Below are 21,999 nucleotides of genomic sequence, written 5' to 3'. Positions count from 1 at the left end.
CATAATTATACACAGCTTTCTGAATAACTGAGCGTGTAAAACGTGTATTTTTATCGTTAAAATATTATGTCTCTTATCTGACAAAAAAAATTGACCGTGTCGGCGCAAGAAAAGTATTCGCTCACTGCAACGTCATGACTATGCACCGGAAGTTCATCTACAACGTGTCGGGAAATTCACGTGTGCGCTTTTGTCCAACTTGTAATCAGAAGTCGGATAAAACGTAAGTGAAATGTACTTATTGAGTTTGTGGCATATAACTCGTTTGTTTTTATAACACATTTGGATATTTTGATGTTTGCGGGGTGCTGAAATGATGGCGATTATAGTTAAATGTTTCGTAAATGGCGAAAGCCTCTAACGTTGCACGATTAATTTACACTTTCTGTCAGATGGTGTCTTGTAGTGAGTTTTAAAACGAGGTGAATAAATGATGTGGACAATTCGGTTCACGGCGTAAAATTAACTCGATTTTGGGGTGATATGAGTCTACAACGTTGCGATGGAGTGTTCCGTGTTTTTCCTTTTTTATATACTCCCGATTGATACACCAATCGATTAATCTGTATCTTTTCCTTTGGGCTTTTCCCTTTAAGGGATCGCCACAGCAAATCAGTGTCCTCCATCTTTAGAAGTTTGATTTGCTTCCTGACAAAACCCTCCGTATTTATCCGGGATTGGGACCGGCACAAGAAGACTTATGTCCCTTTGTGGCAACAGAACAAGCAACTCACTCAATCGATTAATCTGTATCTAGTTTCAAAATTATATCCCAACTGCCGCATCGTAATTTAACTATTTAGAATGTAACCAGTGGAATTGTTGCATGGCAATTGCATTTCAAATCTATAGTCAATTAAATCCAGACATTTTAAAGTTAAAATGACTTAACATAAGCACACAATATGAGCTCTTATATTCTTGAACAAAGAAACTGCGCCTTCATTGGTTATTATTTTGCCCATGCGCCGTGTATTTTGAATATTTTGCTCTTTTTTTAGCGTGCAATCATGGGCCGTAAATTGGATCCCACCAACAAGGTGAAGCGAGGTCCCGGCCGTAAAGCCAGAAAGCAGAAAGGCGCTGAGACGGAGTTAGCCAAGTTCATCAAAGATGGTGACTATGTGCTTTTTTTTTTAATAATCATTATATTATAATAATTGTGATCATATATCCGCCGTAATACAAATGCCTTTCTGCAGATGAGTCGCAGCCAAAACGTCTGTCGAGAAGAGCCAGGAAAAGGTTAGCTGTGATTGGATTCATCACGTGACTGTACAATGTATTCATGTGCATTATTTGTATCGTGATTTTTTTTTTTTACAATTTATTTTTATTCACAGGAACTTAAAAAGAGCATCCAACAATTTGACGGAGGCTAAAGGGGCTGTTGAGGAACAGAAGAAAAAGGGTAAGCAAAGCATTGTACAGTCCTCTTGGTGTTAACTACAGTCATACCTCTGTTTACGAACGCTTTAGTTTAACTCGGATAGAAAGATAGCTAGCCCGGAAGTAACTGAGATAGAAAGCTAATTAGCTAATAGCTAAGTAACTTGGATAGAAAGATAGATAGCTAACAAATAGCTAGCTAGGCCTTCACTCAACCTGGAAGGGAATGAGATGGAAAGCTAGCTAGCTAATAGATAGCTAAATGATGGCTAGCTAGGCCTTCACTCAACTCGGAAGTAACTGAGATAGAAAGCTAACTAGCTAATAGATAGAAAGCTAATTAGCTAATAGCTAAGTAACTTGGATAGAAAGATAGATAGCTAACAAATAGCTAGCTAGGCCTTCACTCAACCTGGAAGGGAATGAGATGGAAAGCTAGCTAGCTAATAGATAGCTAAATGATGGCTAGCTAGGCCTTCACTCAACTCGGAAGTAACTGAGATAGAAAGCTAACTAGCTAATAGATAGCCCAGTAACTTGGATAGAAAGATAGCTAGCTAATAGATAGCTAGCTAGGCCTTCATTCAACCTGGAAGTAACTGAGATAGAAAGCTAGCTAGCTAATAGATAGCTAAGTAACTCGGATACCCAAAAAAGACCCCACCACAGGCTAGTGTTAAGCCGAAAAGGACACAAAAGAAAATTAGTCGAGCAGAAGAAGGAGATCATCAATAAACACGAACGAGGTGTGCGTTTCTGTGACTTAGCGTCCCAGTATGCTAAGTCGACCATTGCTACGTGTGGCTAAGGGTGTTTCCGTGTTGTCTAAGCAACATCTCAGGCAATAGAAGAAGTTGAAAAACTTCTGTTGATTTGGATTAACGAAAAACAGCTCGCGGGGGACCGTGTGAGTGAGGGTATTATTGCAGACAAAGCACAGCAACTTTACTCGGATATCAAGAGGCAACTACTTCAACGACCATCACAAAGGTAAATAAAACAACTTTATTATATAGTACAGTTTATTTCTTTAATTACAATACAATGGCACATTTATTATACATAAAATAAGGTATATTTTGTGTAGTTTTAAGATTTATTTAGTAGAAAATTATTTTTTATGGGGACCTGGGAACGGATTATTCTCATTTTAATGGTTTCCTATGGGAAATTAATGTTTGGATGACGAACTTTTCACCTTAAACACACTTTCTGGAAACCAATGAAGTTCGTGAGCTGAGGTATCACTTTATTGGAATAATTGTTCTTTGTGTGTTGAGCTGACGTTTTTATCCTTTCTGATAGATTCTGTTTTGAAATTCCGTATTCCGTACGTGGCTTTTTATCTCCCGCAAGGCTTCACCGACGAGAACAGTAAATGGCTGCAGCCGGCCAAGAGGAAGCGCAAGCTGGATCAAGCAGAGAGCGAGGATGATAGCGACGACGAACATTGGGAGCAAGAAGACGACGAAGAGCAAGTTGAAGAGGAGGAAGAGGAAGTTGAACAGCCGGTGGCGGCAAAGGCAAAAAAGAAGCAAGCAAAGATGAAGACGCAATCGGTGATGAAAGAACTGGAGGAGGAAGATGATGATGATGAAGAAATGATCGATGATTACGGCGCACTTGATGAAGAGGAAAGTGACGAAGAGGAGGTACGTGAAACAGAACGTGGCCATTTGATGTTTTGCTACTTTTTTACATTTCTCACATTTAGCCTAACTGTTCACTATTTGTTTTCTATCCATCGGCTAATAGCTACCTAGCTATTAGATGACTGGCTGTAAGCAGGCTAGCTGTTGGATATATAGCTGTCTAGCTAGCTATCAGCTATAGAGCTAGCTAGGTGGCTAGCTAGCTATCTATTGGCTATCTATTAGCTATTCATTAGCTTGCTGATTAGCTATTAGCTGGCTGGCTGTAATATATCTATCTGTTGGCTCTCTGGCTAACTATTAGCTATTTATTTTCTATCCATTAGCTAGCTAGGTCGCTATTAGCTGACTGGCTGTAAGCTGGCTAACTGTTGGCTATCTGGCTATCTATTAGCTATTTATTAGCTATTCATTAACTAACTGGTTAGCTATTAGCTGGCTGGCTGTAAGCTGTCTAACTGTTGGCTATCTGGCTAACTATTAGCCATTTATTTTTTTATCCATTAGTTAGCTCGGTAGCTATTAGCTGACTGGCTGTAAGCTGTCTAACTGTTGGCTATCTGGCTAACTACTAGCCATTTATTTTTTTATCCATTAGTTAGCTCGGTAGCTATTAGCTGACTGGCTGTAAGCTGCTAACTGTTGGCTATCTAGCTATCTATTAGCTATTTATTAGCTCGCTGGTTAGCTGGCTAGCTATTAGCTGGCTAGCTGTCCAGCTATCTGGATAACTATTAGCTATTTATTTTCTATCCATTAGCTACCTAGGTAGCTATTAGCTATCTAGCTGCTGGCTATCTGGCTGACTATTAGCTATTTATTTCTATCCATTAGCTAGACAGCTGGCTAGCTGTTGGCTATCTGGCTATCTATTCACAATTTACTTTCTATCTATTAGCTAGCTAGGTAGCTATTTGCTGACTTGCTGTAAGCTGGCTAGCTGTTGGCTATATAGCTGTTTAGCTAGCTTTAAGCTATAGCGCTATCTAGGTGGCTAGCTATCTAGCAAAAACCTATCCTCTGACTGTAAAGTGACCTTGAGAGTTTTGAAAGGCGCTTCTGAATGAAATGTATTATTATTATTATTATTTTTATTTTTAATTGATTTTTTTTTTTTTCAAGCTTCTTCCCATTGAGCGCGCCGCCAAAAAGCAAAAGAAGCTCGAGCAAACGATGGAGCTCGAGAGTGACGACGACGACGATGATGAAGATGAAGATGAGGAGGAGGACAGTGACGACGACGGCGTCAAAGGCGGCGAGAAGAAATCAGATGAAAAAGAAGAAGAAGAAACGATACAGACCAATATCGACGACATGGATCAATTCAGGCTTCCTAAGGCGGAAGAAGAAGGTGAGTGGAGTGACCCCAAGTTGCTTTTTATTACATCATGCAGACAGCCATATTTCATTTTGACACCCCCCCCCTCCCCCCAATTAATTGATTAATCAGTTAATCTATTTATTTGCTTGTTTATTTAAACATGTGTTATTATTATTCAAATAGTCAATTGGATCAGGATTAACTGTATTATTATTATTATTATTATTATTATTATTATTATTATTATTATTATTATTATTATCTCTGAGCTAGCTAGCTAGCTTTCTATCCATTTGAGTTTCTTCCGGGTTGAGTGAACGCTGGTGCTTCTGGCTGCCGCTGCTCGCCCACAGAAAAACTTTATCCTGTGACTGCAAAGTGACCTTGAGAGTTTTGAAAGGTGCTAGCTAGATATTAGCTATCTATCTAGCTCTAGCTAACTAAATGAAATGGATTATTCTTAGTATTATTATAAAAACACTTACCATGGACAAAAGGCAAATGCTGACCCCTTGTGGAAAGGAAAAAAAAAAACATGTCCAGAGGCCATGGCCAGCGCTATATCGGCACCAAAGCATGAAACAACAGGAATTGCACTCTACGTCATATTTTCAATTCCTAAAAAAAAGCATGAATGGCAGTGAATGAGTTAATTACCGTATTTTCCGGTATGTGATGTTATCTGTTAAGAAAATAAAAGTACAAATGTTTAAACTTTTGGCATGTTTTTCACCAAGCTTGAAAATGTGCACGTTTTCATTGCGTTCACAACTAGCATCTCTGTTTTTTTTTATATTTATGGATATATTTAGATATATTTTTTATTATTCTATCGCTATTTATTTTTACTGATACAACCACTCTACTTGTTCGGCACAAAACAGGAATCCTGCCCGTCGACTTGAAGTCGATCCTTCAAAGGATCAAAGACAACATTGACGTCCTTTCTAACTTTGCGTCGAAAAGAGAGGCGGGCAAAGCCAGGAAGGAGTATTTGGCTCTGCTCAAAAAGGATCTTTGCACCTACTACAGCTACAATGACTTCCTCATCGAGAAGTTCATCGAGCTCTTCCCTCTTTCTGAGGTGAGAAAATGAGAGATAAAATTTTATTTTATTTGTATTTTTTTTATTTTTATTTATTATTATTTATGTCTTTTATTTATTTTTATTTTTTTTGTATTATTATTATTATTATTTTATTTTTATAATTACTTTATCTTTATTATTACAAGCAAAAAATGAAGATTTGTTGACAAATGTAGTATTATTATTATTATTATTATTATTATTATTATTATTATTATTATTATTATTATTATTATTATCTAGCTGTCTGGACATCTGTTGGCTATCTATCCAGCTAGCTAGCTATGTAATAGCTGGTTAGCTGGCTATCTATTGGCTAGCAAGCTTGCTATCTAATAACTAGCCGGCTCGCTTTCAATCTATTTGAGTTACTTGGATTTCAACTTACGACCATTTTGACTTACGACCGTTTGATCAGAACGGAAGTCGGTCGGTCGTAAGTCGGATGTTACCTGTATTTGTTTTTGGTGTGTGTACGATGGTGCCTTCACCTCCGTGGGAAAATCCATTAGCTGGGTATCTTGTTATCTAGCTAGCTACTGTATCTATTAGCTATCTATTCCCTGGCTAATAGCTATCTATTCGCTGGCTATTAGCTCTCTATTCGCTAGGTAGCTTGCTATCTATTCGAGTTACTGCCGAGTTGAGTGAACGCTAGCCCATGTGGCTACCGCTGCTCACCCACAGAAAAACTGATCATGTGACTAAAGTGACCTTGAGAGTTTTGAAAGGCGCTTAGAAATTATATAATCACAGGATAAGTTTTTGTCCGTGGGTGAGCAGCGGCAGCCACACGCGCCAGCGTTCACTCAACCCGGCAGTAACTTGAATAGATAGCAAGCTACCTAGCGAATAGATATCTATTAGCCAGGGAATAGATAGCTAATAGATACAGTAGCTAGCTAGATAACAAGATAGCCAGCTAATAGATTTTCCCACGGAGGTGAAGGCACCATCGTACACACACCAAAAACAAATACAGGTAACATCCGACTTACGACCGACCGACTTCCGTTCTGATCAAACGGTCGTAAGTCAAAATGGTCGTAAGTTGAAATCCATTCAAAATGTTGAGTAGAGACTCAGAGGTTAAACGACTCGCAAACTCCCCCCTTTAAATTGTTAAAAATGGAATCTGGAGGTTGTGGTCGTAAGTCGAGCCGGTCGTAAGTTGGATGTTACCTGTATTTTTTTCGATCGATCGCGGGAAATTTTTCAATAGATGTTTTTGTCCCTCGCAGCTGGTGGAGTTCCTTGAGGCAAATGAAATTCACAGACCAGTCACCATACGGACCAACACCTTGAAAACCAGGAGGAGGGACCTCGCTCAGGTTTATTTATTTATGACTTAATTAATGAATCAAGTACAGTGATACCTCGGTTTACGAACCCCTTGGCTTACAAACTATTCTGTTTATATATTATCTATAAATTATGTATATTTTGTGTAGTTTTAAGGCTTAGAAAATTAGAAAGTAGAACGGATTATTCTTGTTTTAATGTTTTCCTATGGGAAATTAATTTTTGGGACACACACTTTTTGCCTTACACACTCTGTCTGGGAACCAATTAAGTTCGTAAACCAAAGTATCACTGTAGTTAATTACAGTAAAGTCTCGTTATATCGATATCGGATATATCGATAGTCCCGGTTATATCGATACTATTTCTATGCACGCACTGAGAAAATTACATGCAAACAGGGTCGGATATATCGATAGTCCCGGTTATATCGATATTTTTTCCGACTCCCTTGAATATTGATATAACGAGACTTTACTGTAGTTGGTTGCTTCTTTAATAAATATGATTATTTTTTTTTTCCAAGGCCCTGATCAACAGGGGAGTGAACTTGGATCCACTGGGAAAGTGGTCCAAAGTGGGTTTAGTCATTTACGACTCCTCCGTCCCTATCGGTACGTTTACCCTCACGTGATGACATTTTATTCGCCGACGGACGTGTTTGGTAAGACTTTTGGTCACCATTTTGTGACCCAGGTGCCACTCCGGAGTACCTGTCTGGTCAGTACATGCTCCAAGGCGCCTCCAGTTTTCTACCGGTCATGGCGCTCTCGCCACAAGAGGGGGAGTCCGTGTTGGATATGAGCTCGGCGCCGGGAGGAAAGACCACTTATATCGGTAAGGGGTGGAGTTTATTAGAGGTGAAATCACTGAAAAGGAGCACGATATTCAAAATAAACTATTTTTTTTTATTATTGTTGGGTTGCTGATTATATGGAGTCTAGTTTTGTGGTACCTTGGCTTAGGAATGTCGCTTCATATGAAATTTTAAAATGACGAAATGTTCCTGAACGCAACATGCTTCTAACTGCTCTGCTATTGGCTATTAGCGTATTTTGCGGTGTATAAGGCGCACCCCCAATGAATGGTGTATTTTCAAACTGTTTCCGTATATAAGGCGCGCCTCATGACTGTAAAATGTCCTTGAAAGGCGCTTAGAAATTAAATGTATTATTATTATTATTATTTTTATAATTAATGAAAGTTTTCCAAATATAAGGCACACCGCAGTATATTGCTATTTATTTAGTATTTATTGTTTATTTATTATTTATTGTTTAATTGGCATTTGATATTTAGTATTTATTATTTATCTATGACTAGTTATTTATTTTTTTATTGTTTATTTGGTATTTAATATTTTTTATTTAGTATTTCTTATTTGTTGTTTATTGTCTATTATTATTTATTTATTTATTATAATTTCTTTGTTATTTATCTTTATTATTATTTTTTTATTATTTATAATTTATCTTTATCATGTATTCATTTTTTATTTCTTATTTTGTAATATTTATTATTTATCTATTATTTAGTATTGTCTTTTTATTGTTTTTTTGTTTTTTTTATTTTTTATTGTTTATTTCTCATTGTTTATTGTTCATTGTTTGTTCATTTTTATTATTAATGATTTTTTTCCTAACATAAGGCACACCACATTATATTATTATTTATTTGTTATTTAGTATTTATTAATTCTTAATTTATCATTTGTTATTACTTAGTAATTATTGATTATGTATTCTTTTGGCGGGGGTGGTGGAGTTGGTGGCTTCTGACAGTCGTTGCGAGACCTGTTGCGGCTCAATATGACTTCACATATAAGGCGCGCCGGATTATAAGGCAGCTTTTGAAGAAAGTGAAGGCGTTTGGGTGCGCCTTATACACCGGAAAGTACGGTGCAAAAAGCCTCAAAAGGAAAATATAGCCTCGTTACGAAAGAAATTTCAAGATACGGAACGTCAAATCACAAAATTAGGTTGCGACAGCCCTTACTGTCAAAAACAGCATTTTTAACACCAAAACTTTTGTTCAACAAAACTCTGTGAGCTAAATGCTAACACATCACCTGAAACGTTAGCCGAGCATGAATTTTGCGCATTGCGAAATGTGTTTTCTCCCCACCGCAGCCCAGCTGATGAGAAACACGGGCGTGATCGTGGCTAACGACGCCAACGCTGACAGACTGAAAAGCGTCGTGGGCAACATCCACCGTCTGGGGGTCACCAACACGCTGGTGTGCAACTACGACGGGAGGTGCTTCCCAAAGGTGATTATTATTATTATTATTATTATTATTATTATTATTATTATTAATGGAAGGTAATATAATGCACACCGCATTATATTACTATTTATTTAGTATTTATTGTTTATTATTCATTTATTGTTTAATTGGCATTTGATATTTAGTATTTATTATTTATTACTATTTGTTTACTGTTTATTTGGTATATATTGGTATATTTTATATATTATATGTATATAATAATATATGTATATATATTTGGTATAATATTTTTTATTTATTTATTAATTATTTATTATTCATTTATGAGTCATTATTTTTTTATTTATTATTTATAATTGATTATTTATGATTGATTATTTATTATTATAAATGAAAGTCTGGGGGTCACCAACACACTAGTGTACAACTATGGTGGGAGGTGCTTCCCAAAGGTGATTATGATTATTATTATTTTTATTATTATTATTATTAATGGAAGGTAATATAATGCACACCGCATTATATTACTATTTATTTCATATTTATTGTTTATTATTCATTTATTATTTATTGTTTAATTGGCATTTGATATTTAGTATTTATTATTTATTTGTTTACTGTTTATTTGGTATTTAATATTATTTATGTATTTATTATTCATTTATGATTCATTATTTTTTTTATTTTTAAAATTTATTATTTATAATTGATTATTTATTATTTATTATTATAACTGAAAGTCTGGGGGTCACCAACACACTAGTGTACAATTATGGTGGGAGGTGCTTCCCAAAGGTGATTATTATTATTATTATTGTTATTATTAATGAAAGTTTTCCAAATATAAGGCACACTGCATTATATTACTGTATATTTAGTATTTATTGTTTATTATTCATTTATTATTTATTGTTTAATTGGCATTTGATATTTAGTATTTATTATTTATTTATTACTATTTGTTTATTGTTTATTTTGTTGTTAATATTTTTATTTATTTCTTATTCATTATTTAATTATTTATTATTTATTAGTATTTATTATTTATTTATTACTATTTGTTTACTGTTTATTTAATATTTTTTATTTATTTATTAATTATTTAATTTATTATTCATTTATGATTCATTATTTATTTATTTATTTTTTTTTACATTATTTATGATTGATTATTTATTATTATAAATGAAAGTCTGGGGGTCACCAACACACTAGTGTGCAACTATGGTGGGAGGTGCTTCCCAAAGGTGATTATGATTATTATTATTTTTATTATTATTATTATTATTAATGGAAGGTAATATAATGCACACTGCATTATATTACTATTTATTTAGTATTTATTGTTTATTATTCATTTATTATTTATTGTTTAATTGGCATTTGATATTTAGTATTTATTATTTGTTTACTGTTTATTTGGTATTTAATATTATTTATGTATTTATTAATTATTTATTATTCATTTATGATTCATTATTATTTTATTTTTTTTAATTTATTATTTATAATTGATTATTTATGATTGATTATTTATTATTATAAATGAAAGTCTGGGGGTCACCAACACACTAGTGTACAACTATGGTGGGAGGTGCTTCCCAAAGGTGATTATTATTATTATTATTATTAATGAAAGTTTTCCAAATATAAGGCACACTGCATTATATTACTGTATATTTAGTATTTATTGTTTATTATTCATTTATTATTTATTGTTTAATTGGCATTTGATATTTAGTATTTATTATTTATTTATTACTATTTGTTTATTGTTTATTTTGTTGTTAATATTTTTATTTATTTCTTATTCATTATTTAATTATTTATTATTTATTAGTATTTATTATTTATTTATTACTATTTGTTTACTGTTTATTTAATATTTTTTATTTATTTATTAATTATTTAATTTATTATTCATTTATGATTCATTATTTATTTATTTTTACATTATTTATGATTGATTATTTATTATTATAAATGAAAGTCTGGGGGTCACCAACACACTAGTGTGCAACTACGATGGGAGGTGCTTCCCAAAGGTGAATTGTCTTCGAATTCTTAAAACGTTGCTCCCGATGGTCGTACGCTGAGACTTGATGGAAAACGCAGGTGCTGGGGGGCTTCGACCGAGTGCTACTGGATGCTCCGTGCTCGGGCACAGGCGTCATCGCGAAGGATCCCGTTGTGAAGACCAGCAAGGTAAACAAAACCGCTACTCACTCTCGAATATATGGATTTTAGGACAGATTATTATTATTATTATTATTGTTTTTTTTAATTATTATTATGCAACATTTTCTTGATTTTTTTTTTTTAATTAAAGTTAAACAAAATAATTCACAACAAGGTGTACTGTAGTTACTGTTTAAAATCATAATAATGATAATAATCATGACGTGACAATTATGTAACAAAAGTATATAATTATTTGGAGTGTCATAAATATCACAGGGAATGTTTCGGATTAAGATCAGATTAGAAAATGCAGGACAAAAATGACAGAATTTTACAAAAAAAATATTCTTTTTAACAAGGATGAGTCACATTAACTTGGCTGCAATTTAAAGCCAGATATTTTTATTAAAATTTCATATTTTGCAAAGCAAAACTCGATCCTTATAAATGAAATTAAATTTGTTTGTTTATTTATTTATGTAATTATCATTTAATTATTATTTGTTTACTTGTGATTTGTTTATTTATTATTTACTTTTTATTTATTATACATGTATTATTTTAAATATTTTGTTATCTGTTTATTTATTTATCTGTCTATTTATCATGTATTTATCATTTGTTTAGCTATTATGTTTTTATTTATTTACTTTTTTATTTATTATTTTCTAGTTTATTTAATATGTTCATTATTTTTTTTAAATAATTGGTTATTGATTTTGTTCTTTGATTGTTTATCTACAGTATATATCATTTTATTTATTATTTGTTTATTTATGTTTGGGTTTTTATTCATTATTTACTATTTATGTATTTATCATATTTTCTTTTTTTTTAAATATTTTTATTATTTGTTTGATTATGTATTTATTTATCTGTCTATTTATTAATCATTTGGTTACTTATTAACGGGTTTAATTTTTTTATTTATCTATTTATTATATATTTAGTATTTTTATATTTTTTGTGTGTTTTTTTTTCATTTGTTTATTTATTAATTCATCTATTTATTTGTGGCTTTTCCCATCAGAGCGAAGCCGACATCATGCGCTCCTCCCACCTGCAGAAAGAGTTGCTCCTGTCCGCCATCGACTCGGTCAACGCCGAATCCGCTTCGGGCGGCTATCTGGTCTACTGCACCTGCTCCGTCATGGTTTGTCTCCTCCTATCGTCCGGAAAGAGAGTTCGTGGAAAGCGTTTCTGAATGAAATGTGCTATTATTATTATTATTATTATTATTGTTGTTATTATTATCGTTATTATTATTATTATTATTATTATCGTTGTTATTGTTATTGTTATCATTATTATTATTATTATTATTATTATTATTATTATTATTGTTATCTTTATTGTTATTGTTATCATTATTATTATTATTATTATTATTATACATTTCATTTCTAAGCACCTTTCAAAATTCTCAAGGTCACTTTACAGTCACAGGATACTATTGTTATTGGTATTATTATTATTATCATTGTTATTATTGTTAGCATCATTATTATTATTATTATCGTTATGTGTATTATCATTATCATTATGTGTAATTGTTATCATTATTATTATTATTGTTGTTGTTATTATTATCATTGTTATTATTGTTATCATTATTATTATTATTATTATTATTATTATCATTATCGTTATGTGTATTATCATTATCATTATGTGTAATTGTTATCATTATTAGTAGTATTATTATACATTTCATTTCTAAGCGCCTTTCAAAACCCTCAATGTCACTTTACAGTCACAGGATATTATTGGTATTATTATTTTTATTGTTGTTGTTGTTGTTATTGTTATTATCATTATTGTTATTATTGTTATCATTATTATTATTATTATCGTTATGTGTATTATCATTCTCATTATGTGTTATTATCATTATTATTTATTATTATTATTGTTATTATTTTATTATTATTATACATTTAATTTCTAAGTGCTTTTCAAAACTCTCTGTCACTTTACAGTCACAGGATATTATTGGTATTATTATTTTTATTATTCTTATTATCATGATGATGATGATGATTATTATTATTATAAGCAAATGTGGTTGGCCTAACCAAAATAAAATTCCGGCGCCAGATGGAGGAGAACGAATGGGTGGTGGACTACGTGTTGAAGAAACGCAATGTCAAATTGGTTCCCACCGGATTGGATTTTGGCAAGGAGGGCTTCACCAGGTAACAAGACATTGAAAAAATAAGTCAAAAATAATGACTGTTATTGTGGTTTACATTAAAAAAAATTGGAAATTTGCTTCGGACTATAGCAGCCATCTTGGAATTTCACGGGCCGAATAAAATGATGTGGCGGGCCAGATTTGGCCCCCGGGCCTTGACTTTGACACCTGTGATGTTGTTTTAAAAAGTCAACATTTCAATCGTATTTTATTTTCTTATGGTTATTCGCGTTGTAATCTTTATTCAGGTTCAACGTGCGTCGCTTCCACCCTTCTCTGCGGCTCACCCGGCGTTTTTACCCGCACTCTCACAACATGGACGGCTTCTTTGTGGCCAAGTTTAAAAAGTTCTCCAACGTCATCCCGACGGCAAGCGCGCCGGAAGAAGGTAAACCCCACGTTCACCTCACGGCACGCTGACTTTTCCGAATTCGAATTAATGAGTAAATTCGTTATTTTTTTTTTCGTGTCCTGGATACAGAAAAACAAAAGGCGGACGTTGCTGAGGAAACGGAGGTGAAAAAAGAGGACAAAACCAAAACGGGCGTCGCCGGCAAGGTCGTAGAGAAAAAAAAGGAGGCTAAAACAAACGGAATAGCATCCAAGAAAGGGCCTCATTTCCAAGCGAAAGGCAAAAAGAATTCACCCGGTGGACCCAAAAAAGCCAAAATCGCCAAAATGGACGAAAAGGCTGCGACGGGAAAAGACGCCAAAGCGGCGACGGCGGCGACAGAGAAGCCGAAATCTGGCAAGAAGACTTGGAGCAATTTTGGCAAGAAGCAGACCAAGCAGGCGAAAAGACCCATGAATGCAAAAAATCGAATGGCAAAGAAGAATATGGCCAACAAAAAGTGGAAACGGAAACAAGACAGATCGTAAGAAATGTTTACAAAAAAAAAAACTTCAAAGCTATCAAACAATATCTCGTCACAAACGATAACTCCGAAAACAAGCATTTTTTTTTTGTAGTGTAAAAAAAAAGCAATCCGGTTTGACCTTTGACTTAAATACAGTCCGTGAATGAGGTTCCTTGTATAAAAACTGACATAATGTTTTTAAAAGAGGCTCTTGTATCATTCTGCAGTGTTTGTTTTTACATAAACTTCATTCAACATCCACCTTTATTCATTTTTCTCATTTTTACAGTACTCCCTCGTTTATCACACCCGCGATAGACAAAAAACAGTGATGTAGCGAACCCTGCATGGATTGTGAAATTTACATGTGTATGAATACAAAAAAAAATATTTATTTAAAGCCAAATTTAGTGGAACACAATACAGGAGATGCATAAAGAAGCACAGTACATGTTTGTAGTACAATACAAAACTCAAATGCAATAAAGTCAACCGTACACTATCAACATACAGTGATACGTCGCCCTACGAACGCTTTAGCTAACGAACATTTAATTCTCGAGAATATAATCTTGGCATACGAAGTACTTTTTCGGGAAACACACGGAGCGCCACAATGGCTGGCGGACTAGTTTTCCACACCCACTTTCTTTCAGTGCACTCAGTGCAGACATGGTTTGTTATCGAGTGGAGTACTTTTTCGTTGTTTTTTTTTTTGACCGAAATAGACACCACCGCAGGCGAGTGTTAACCCGATGAGGTCACAAGAAAATGACGGCCGAGCAGAAGATCATCGAAAACCACGAGCGAGGTGTGCGTTTGTGTGACTTAGCGTCCCAGTACCAGTATGCTAAATTCACCATTGCTACATGTGGCTATGAGTGTTTCAATGTTGTCTAAGCAGCGGTGTCAGGAAGTAAGAGGTTGAAAAACTTCTGTTGATTTGGATTAACGAAAATCAGCTAGCAGAGGACAGTGTGAGTGAGGGTATTATGGCAGAGAAAGCACGGCAACTTCATCAAGAGGCAACTACATCAACAATAAGTAAATAAAACGACTCAATGAGGGTGTTCACGTCAATTCATACTTTATCTATGTGAGATTTTGATGTGAACGGTTCAAGAAAACCGGTTTATACATCCCGAATATCCCCAACCTGGCGATAATCCACAAGGAAAACATACAGGGGGCATGTTCGGGATCCTGGGGGCGAAAATCGTTCTCCTTCCCAACGATTTTAAAGTTAATTGGAAACAAAGACATCCGAAGACGTGTACCGTTTATGCGCTTTTAAATAGTATTTCTGCAACTTTCGACATGGCGACGTTTGCTGTTTTTTTTTTTAACAATGGCGACGTTTACGTTTTTTTAACCGCAATCTTCCCCGGCGTCAGTTTTGTGGAAACAACCAATCAGGAGGCGACCTCGCGGCTGACCGGAAGCGGAGTTGTTTACATTTTCCAAGATGGCGGCGGGAATGTATTTGGAGCATTATTTGGACAGTAAGCTCATTTATCGATCCCAAATACATTTGCGACCCTTTAGAAAAGCGCCACAGTTGTAGAATATGTTCTCGTTCATGTGATATTGAAAAAAGGACTGAAGTGAACTTTTTTATGTATTCTTCGTTCGTTCGACGCAGTGCGGCTCGGTCTATTTGCTGGATTGTCGCAGTGGAGGGAAATGCACCGAAATGGCGACACGGGTTAAACTCCTCGTGTTTAGTCTATCAACAGAGCCTATAAGCATAAATACGAGGGGAAATCGATTATGGTATTTGGTATGAATTATTAAAAAAAAAAGGACTTCGGCACGTTCGGTCTGAGAATGAACGGGAGCCAGCTCGTTTTGCCTGCTTATTTTTTGTCGCCATGTTGTGTCAAAAGCTTTGTAACCGTAATTTTCTGTGTCACGCCAGGCATAGAGAATTTGCCCTTCGAATTGCAGAGAAACTTCAATTTGATGAGGGATTTAGATCAACGCACAGAAGGTGGGTTTGATGTGGAAAACACCGACGCATAATCGTTTTGGATGTGTCCAATTGCTGAAGTGCTGTCAATGAATTACAAGACGTGATTTTTGTCAGCGGCCTTTCACTTATTCACACGCGTTTATTTCTCGCCAATTATCTCTATTTGTATCATTACACTGTAGCAATAGCAGCAAAATATTTTTTTCCCCATGATAGGTGCCCCATGTTGTTGGTGTCTTAAAAAAAGCTAATACTGTACAATGATACTTCAGCTTACAAACTTAATTGGTTCCCAAAAAGTGTGTCTAAGGCAAAAAGTTAGTCTGCCAAACATTTATTTCCCATAAGAAACCATTAACGTTGAGAATAATCCATTCCCAGGTCCCCACAAAACTCTATTTTCTACTAAATAAGCCTTAAAACTACACAAAATATACCATATTTTATGTATAATAAATGTGCTATTGTATTGCGATTAAATTAATAAACTTTACTGTACAATAAAGTCGTTTTATTTACATTTGTGCTGGTTGTCGATGTAGTTGCCTCTTGATGATATCCAAGTGAAGTTGTCGTGTTTTCTCGGCGATAATACCCTCACTCACACTGTCCCCTGCCAGTTGCTGTTCGTTAATCCAAATCAATAGAAGTTTTTCAACCTCTTCTATTGCCTGAGACTGTTGCTTAGACAACCCCGAAACACCCTTCGCCACACGTAGCAATGGTCGACTTAGCATACTGGTACTGGGATGCTAAGTCACACCAACGCACACCTCGTTTGCGTTTTTCGATGATCTCCTTCTGCTTGACCGTAATTTTGTTTAATGTCTTTTTAGGCTTAACACTAGCCTGTGGTGGGGTCTTTTTCAGTCCCATAACAGCAAAACGACTCCACTCGATAGCAAACCACGTCTGCACTCAAAGAGGGTGTGGATAGGTGGTCCGCCAGCCACCATGGCACTGTGTGGTTTGGTTCGTCCGACAAAAACTAGTTTGTATGCCAAGATTATATTCTCGCGAATTTAATGTTCGTAAGGCAAAAAGTTTGTTAGCTAAAGCGTTTGTAAGCTGAGGTATCACCGTACAATGAATGTTCCATCTTCAAAATGTATTCTTCAACTATAACGTCAACTTTTATTTGCCTTTGTCCACTAAATTATTCATTGTGCTTCATGTGAGTTTGAAAAGCTGTTCATATTTATGTGATTTAATTAAAAAGTGTATGTATATATATATATTTTTTCTTTAACCATTTTCTCACTGCACATATTTTTCAGGGATCTACACATGAACTGGGTCGGTGTGATTTTTAAAATCTGGCTATTTTCCATAGATCTCAAAGGACAGATCGACTCCCTGGCAAAAGAGTACACGTCGAATGCTCGCACTCTCTCCTCTGAGCAAAAACTGTCCATACTGAGGCAAATCCAGCAGTCGTACAGCAAATGCAAAGAGTTTGGCGATGACAAGGTGCAACTGGCCATGCAGACCTACGAGATGGTTCGTGAATCATTTCAAAGCGGGTCACACTCATTTTTTTTGGTCGTGGACCGATACGTCAGCACGGTGATACCTCAGTTTACGAAGGATTTAGGTCACAAACATTTCGCCTAATGACTATTAAATTCGCGAGAATATAATCTTGGCTGGCGGACTAGTTTTCGTCAACCCCTTTACTTTGAGTGCAGCTGTGGTTTGTTATCGAGTGGAGTACTTTTGCTATTATGGGACCGAAAAAGACCCCACCACAGGCTAGTGTTAAGCCAAAGAGGACACAAAAGAAAATGACGGTCGTGCAGAAGAAGGAGATCATCGAAAAACACATACGAGGTGTGCGTTTGTGTGACTTAGCATGACGCTAAGTTGACCGTTGCTACAATCCTTAGGAACAAGGAAGCTATTAAGGGTGCGTGTGTGTGTGGCTAAGGGTATTTCCGTGTTGTCTAAGCAATGCTCAGCCAATAGAAGAAGTTGAAAAACTTCTGCTAATTTGGATTGCCGAAAAGCAGCTAGCAGGGGACAGTGTGAGTGAGGGTATTATCGGTGAGAAAGCGCGGCAACTTCGCTTGGATATCATCAAGAAGCAACTGCATCAACGACCATCACAAAGGTCAATAAAATGATTTTATTATACAGTACAGTTTATTTAATTACAATACAATTGTACATTTATGATACATAAAATAAGGTATATTTTGTGTAGTTTTAATACTTATGTAGTAGAAAATTATGTTTTTATAATAATAATACATTTAATTTCTAAGCACCTTTCAAAACTCTCAAGCACACTTTTCAGTCACGGGATAATAACTTTTTTTTGTGTGTGCGGGTGAGCAGCGGCAACCATTCGCGCCAGCGGAAGTAACACAGCAGCAAAATTATGAAAGGAAGAGGAAAGGATAGAAATAAGTAGAAAAACAAAACACAGGAGCTGCTGGAAAGGCAGCCACTCTCGCGGCGCCATCTTGAAGTCAAGAAATGACAAATCATATGACAACACAAACACAGAGAGTCATTCATTCTTCAGCACTTGCTGTATCCTCTTTGTGACATGAAGCATGTCATTGTCACTCAAATTCCAGGACCCATTGAATATTGAGTTTTTTTTATGGGTCTGGAGTTATATGAACTTGAAATGAGGGCAGATGTACAAAATACAATGCATGATGGGCACCTGGGAACGGATTATTGTCATTTTAATGGTTTCTTATGGGAAATAAATGTTCGCCAGACTAACTTTTCGCCTTTTCTGGCAACCGATTAAGTTCGTAAGCTGAGGTATCACTGCATTTTAACATATTTTGCTTGAATGTAACACACACTTTTGTGTTTAGGTGGACAAGCACATAAGACGCTTGGACACGGACCTGGCCCGTTTTGAAGCCGACCTGAAGGAAAAACAAATCGAGAGCACCGATTATGATTCCACTTCCAGTAAAGGAAAGAAAGGTTTGTGCGCTGAGTCAATCTGGATGCTTCCTCGTATCCGCTCGGGTAGATATTGAAAAAGTTTGTGTCATTCCAGTGGACACCAGACATAAGGAGAAGAAAACTGCAAAAACGAGATCTAAAGTCAAGAGTTCCGATGAAGACGGCAGTCCGAAGAGCGCGCAGAAGAAAGTCAAACTCCTTCAAACGTACGTTTATTTATTTAACCTTTGAACTTTGCTATTTTGTCACATTTGGCGTTCATTTTATTCCGTTGATATTTTTTTTTTTTTTATCAGGGGTGAATTTAACAGCCCCTCCACCAACTTTGGGAACGTCCACCCATCCGATGTTCTGGACATGCCGGTGGACCCAAACGAGCCCACCTACTGTCTTTGTCATCAGGTGTCTTATGGCGAGATGATCGGCTGCGACAACACTGATGTGAGTCGTCTTTTCTTCTCTCTTTGATAACTGGTTGATTTGAATGTACACTGATACCTTGGTTTACGAACTTAATTGGTTCCCGGAAAGTGAGCGTAAGCCGAAAAGTGTGTATTCCAAATATTAATTTCCCATAGGAAACCATTAAAATGAGAATAATCCGTTCCCAGGTCCCCATAAAACATAATTTTCAACTAAATAGGCCTTAAAACTACACGCAATAGACCTTATTTTATGTATAATAAATGTGCTGTGGTATTGTAACTAAAGAAATAAACTGTACTGTATAATAAAGTCGTTTTATTTACCTTTGTGATGGTCGTTGATGGCTTGGTGGAATGGATAGCTTTTTGCATAAAGTGCTTTAAAGGAAAACCGACACCATTTTTTGTTTCCTAGCTCACATCAGAAAAATGTTTTACAGCATCTAAAATACCCAAAACACACAGGCTGATACTTTTAGTCAAATGAAAGACACCAATAAAAATGGCTTTAAGTGTCCAAAAACTACTTCAAAATGAAATCGGAAATGGCTAGTTTCAGAAGGTCCCGCCCCCTTGTTCGTGACGTCACGCCAGGACGTCTTGCCTTGGTCTAGAATCAAAACAATGGCTTCAGATTCGGAGAAGGTGCCTTCTTGTTACTCATCCAGTTATGAATATGATTCAAATAGTTCTGAAGAGGAAAGCATACATGTTTGCAATCGATTAAAGAAGCCCTTCCGTCTCATTTTGAGGCGTCTGGACTGCAATGTAGCGTCCCAGAAAATGCACAAGATGGCGCCCAAGCTCCGTTGGAATTGGTCTGATTTTTCTGCTGGGAATTTGTGTCAACTAGTATCAAATAGTAGTCTTGGTGCAACACACAACAATTCACCATCGCGTTATTTATGTCTTTTCCATCTAATTTCGCCATCAACACGATGTTTACAGACCAAACCAAGTGTCCCAAAATGCATTGTGTGTCGCTTTCTCCAAAAACCCGTTCGTTCACGAACGGCACATTGCGGCGCTCCGTGTGTTTCCCGAAAAATAGTTTGTTTTCCAAGATTATATTCTCGTGAATTTAACGTTCGTAAGGCGAAAAGTTTGTTCGCTAAAGCGTTCGTAAGCCGAGGTATCACTATATCACCATTTTACACTAAAGTCGCATTTTTTATATATATATATATTTTTTTTTTCTCCAGTGCTCCATCGAGTGGTTCCATTTTGCATGCGTCGGTCTGACAACTAAACCACGAGGCAAATGGTAACAAAAAACGAAATCAACCCTACACTTCAAATTTTGCTGACTATTCCTGCAATCTATTTTGTCTTTTTTTGTCTTCACACAGGTATTGTCCGCGCTGCTCTCAAGACAGAAAGAGAAAATGAAACGGTTGTACTGGGAAAAAAAACACGAATCTGTTGTTCTTTGTGGATTAGTGCATTTCTTTCTTTTTTTATCATCTACCTTAACATGTGGTGCTTCCCCCACTTTTTTTTTTTATTTTTGCCTTGTTTTGATTTTTGATGCCGTGTTTGTGAAGAATTTATGGTTTCAGGTGTATTTAAAAACTGTTTTTTTTTCTCTCTTAGTTACATTGGTGCTCTTATAGATTTTCATTAAAAAAACGTTTTGTTAAAATAATAAACACTACAACTGCCCGAAATTGCATAATGGTTTCAATCTGCATGGTACTACTACTACTACTACTACTTATTCAAATGTGAAAAATATTTCATCTGAAAACAACGTGCCCGTCGTTTATCTTTATTTTTTTCTTTGTTGTATACAGTGAGACCTCAACTTACGAACTTAATTAGTCCTCAGACAGAGTGTGTAAGGCGAAAAGTGTGTATCTAAAAAAAAAAATCCCACAGGAAACCATTAAAATGGGAATAATCCGTTCCCGGGTTTCCATAAAATATACTTTTCAACTAAATAAGCCTTAAAACTACACACAACATACCTTATTATAATAAATGTGCTATTGTATTGCAATGAAAGAAATACACTGCATTGTATCATAAAGTCACTTTATTTACATCATTTATGGCTTGATGGAATGGCGTTGGAGGTCGAAGGTCAAAGGGAATTGCTGTTTGGAAAGAGAGGCGCATTACATGAGGACTGTAATTAAAGAAATAAACTGTGTTGTAAAATAAAGTTTTATTTACCTTTTTGATGGTTGTTGATGGCTTATGGAAGGAGAGTCACCTTCCATAAGGACTGTTGGTAACTTAACCTCTGGTGCTGTTCGGTCGTGTGCTTCCGCCGAAGATCACTCCGCCAGCCTTGGTGGGTGTGTATTATGAAAATAGTGCTTATTATGAAGTTTAATTTTCAGAAAATTGACGTTTGTAAGACAAAAAGTTTGTAAGTTGAGGTCTCACTGTAGTTCTTATTTTGACATCATAGAGAACAAAATTATTTTCCAGGTAAGATCAGATGCTGCATCCT

General features: G+C 35.5%; 2 protein-coding genes across 2 annotated transcripts; both read left to right on the top strand.

Moving 5' to 3' along the window:
* Nucleotides 1–128: 128 nt before the first annotated feature.
* Nucleotides 129–14,474, top strand: nop2 (NOP2 nucleolar protein homolog (yeast)). Its single transcript, XM_088998578.1, has 16 exons — nt 129–223; nt 1,002–1,116; nt 1,203–1,245; nt 1,344–1,411; nt 2,746–3,041; nt 4,164–4,392; nt 5,247–5,446; nt 6,691–6,780; nt 7,278–7,365; nt 7,448–7,588; nt 8,881–9,020; nt 11,097–11,186; nt 12,193–12,315; nt 13,260–13,357; nt 13,605–13,744; nt 13,838–14,474. Exons 2-16 carry the CDS (start codon nt 1,011–1,013, stop codon nt 14,233–14,235), a joined length of 2,250 nt encoding a protein of 749 aa, XP_088854704.1. The 5' UTR covers nt 129–223; nt 1,002–1,010; the 3' UTR covers nt 14,236–14,474.
* Nucleotides 14,475–15,648: 1,174 nt separating this feature from the next.
* ing4 (inhibitor of growth family, member 4) lies at nt 15,649–20,956 on the top strand. The gene is made up of 8 exons (XM_088998412.1): nt 15,649–15,715; nt 16,132–16,203; nt 17,519–17,685; nt 19,020–19,134; nt 19,211–19,322; nt 19,413–19,557; nt 20,744–20,805; nt 20,891–20,956. Exons 1-8 carry the CDS (start codon nt 15,679–15,681, stop codon nt 20,928–20,930), a joined length of 750 nt encoding a protein of 249 aa, XP_088854538.1. The 5' UTR covers nt 15,649–15,678; the 3' UTR covers nt 20,931–20,956.
* The last annotated feature ends 1,043 nt before the right edge of the window (nt 20,957–21,999 follow it).

This window comes from Hippocampus bargibanti, linkage group LG06, assembly GCF_051943395.1.
Source record: "Hippocampus bargibanti isolate YZ-2025 linkage group LG06, ASM5194339v1, whole genome shotgun sequence".
NCBI lineage: Eukaryota > Metazoa > Chordata > Actinopteri > Syngnathiformes > Syngnathidae > Hippocampus > Hippocampus bargibanti.
Note: the sequence above shows the minus strand (reverse complement) of the source record. Positions and strands in the feature narration are given on the sequence as shown.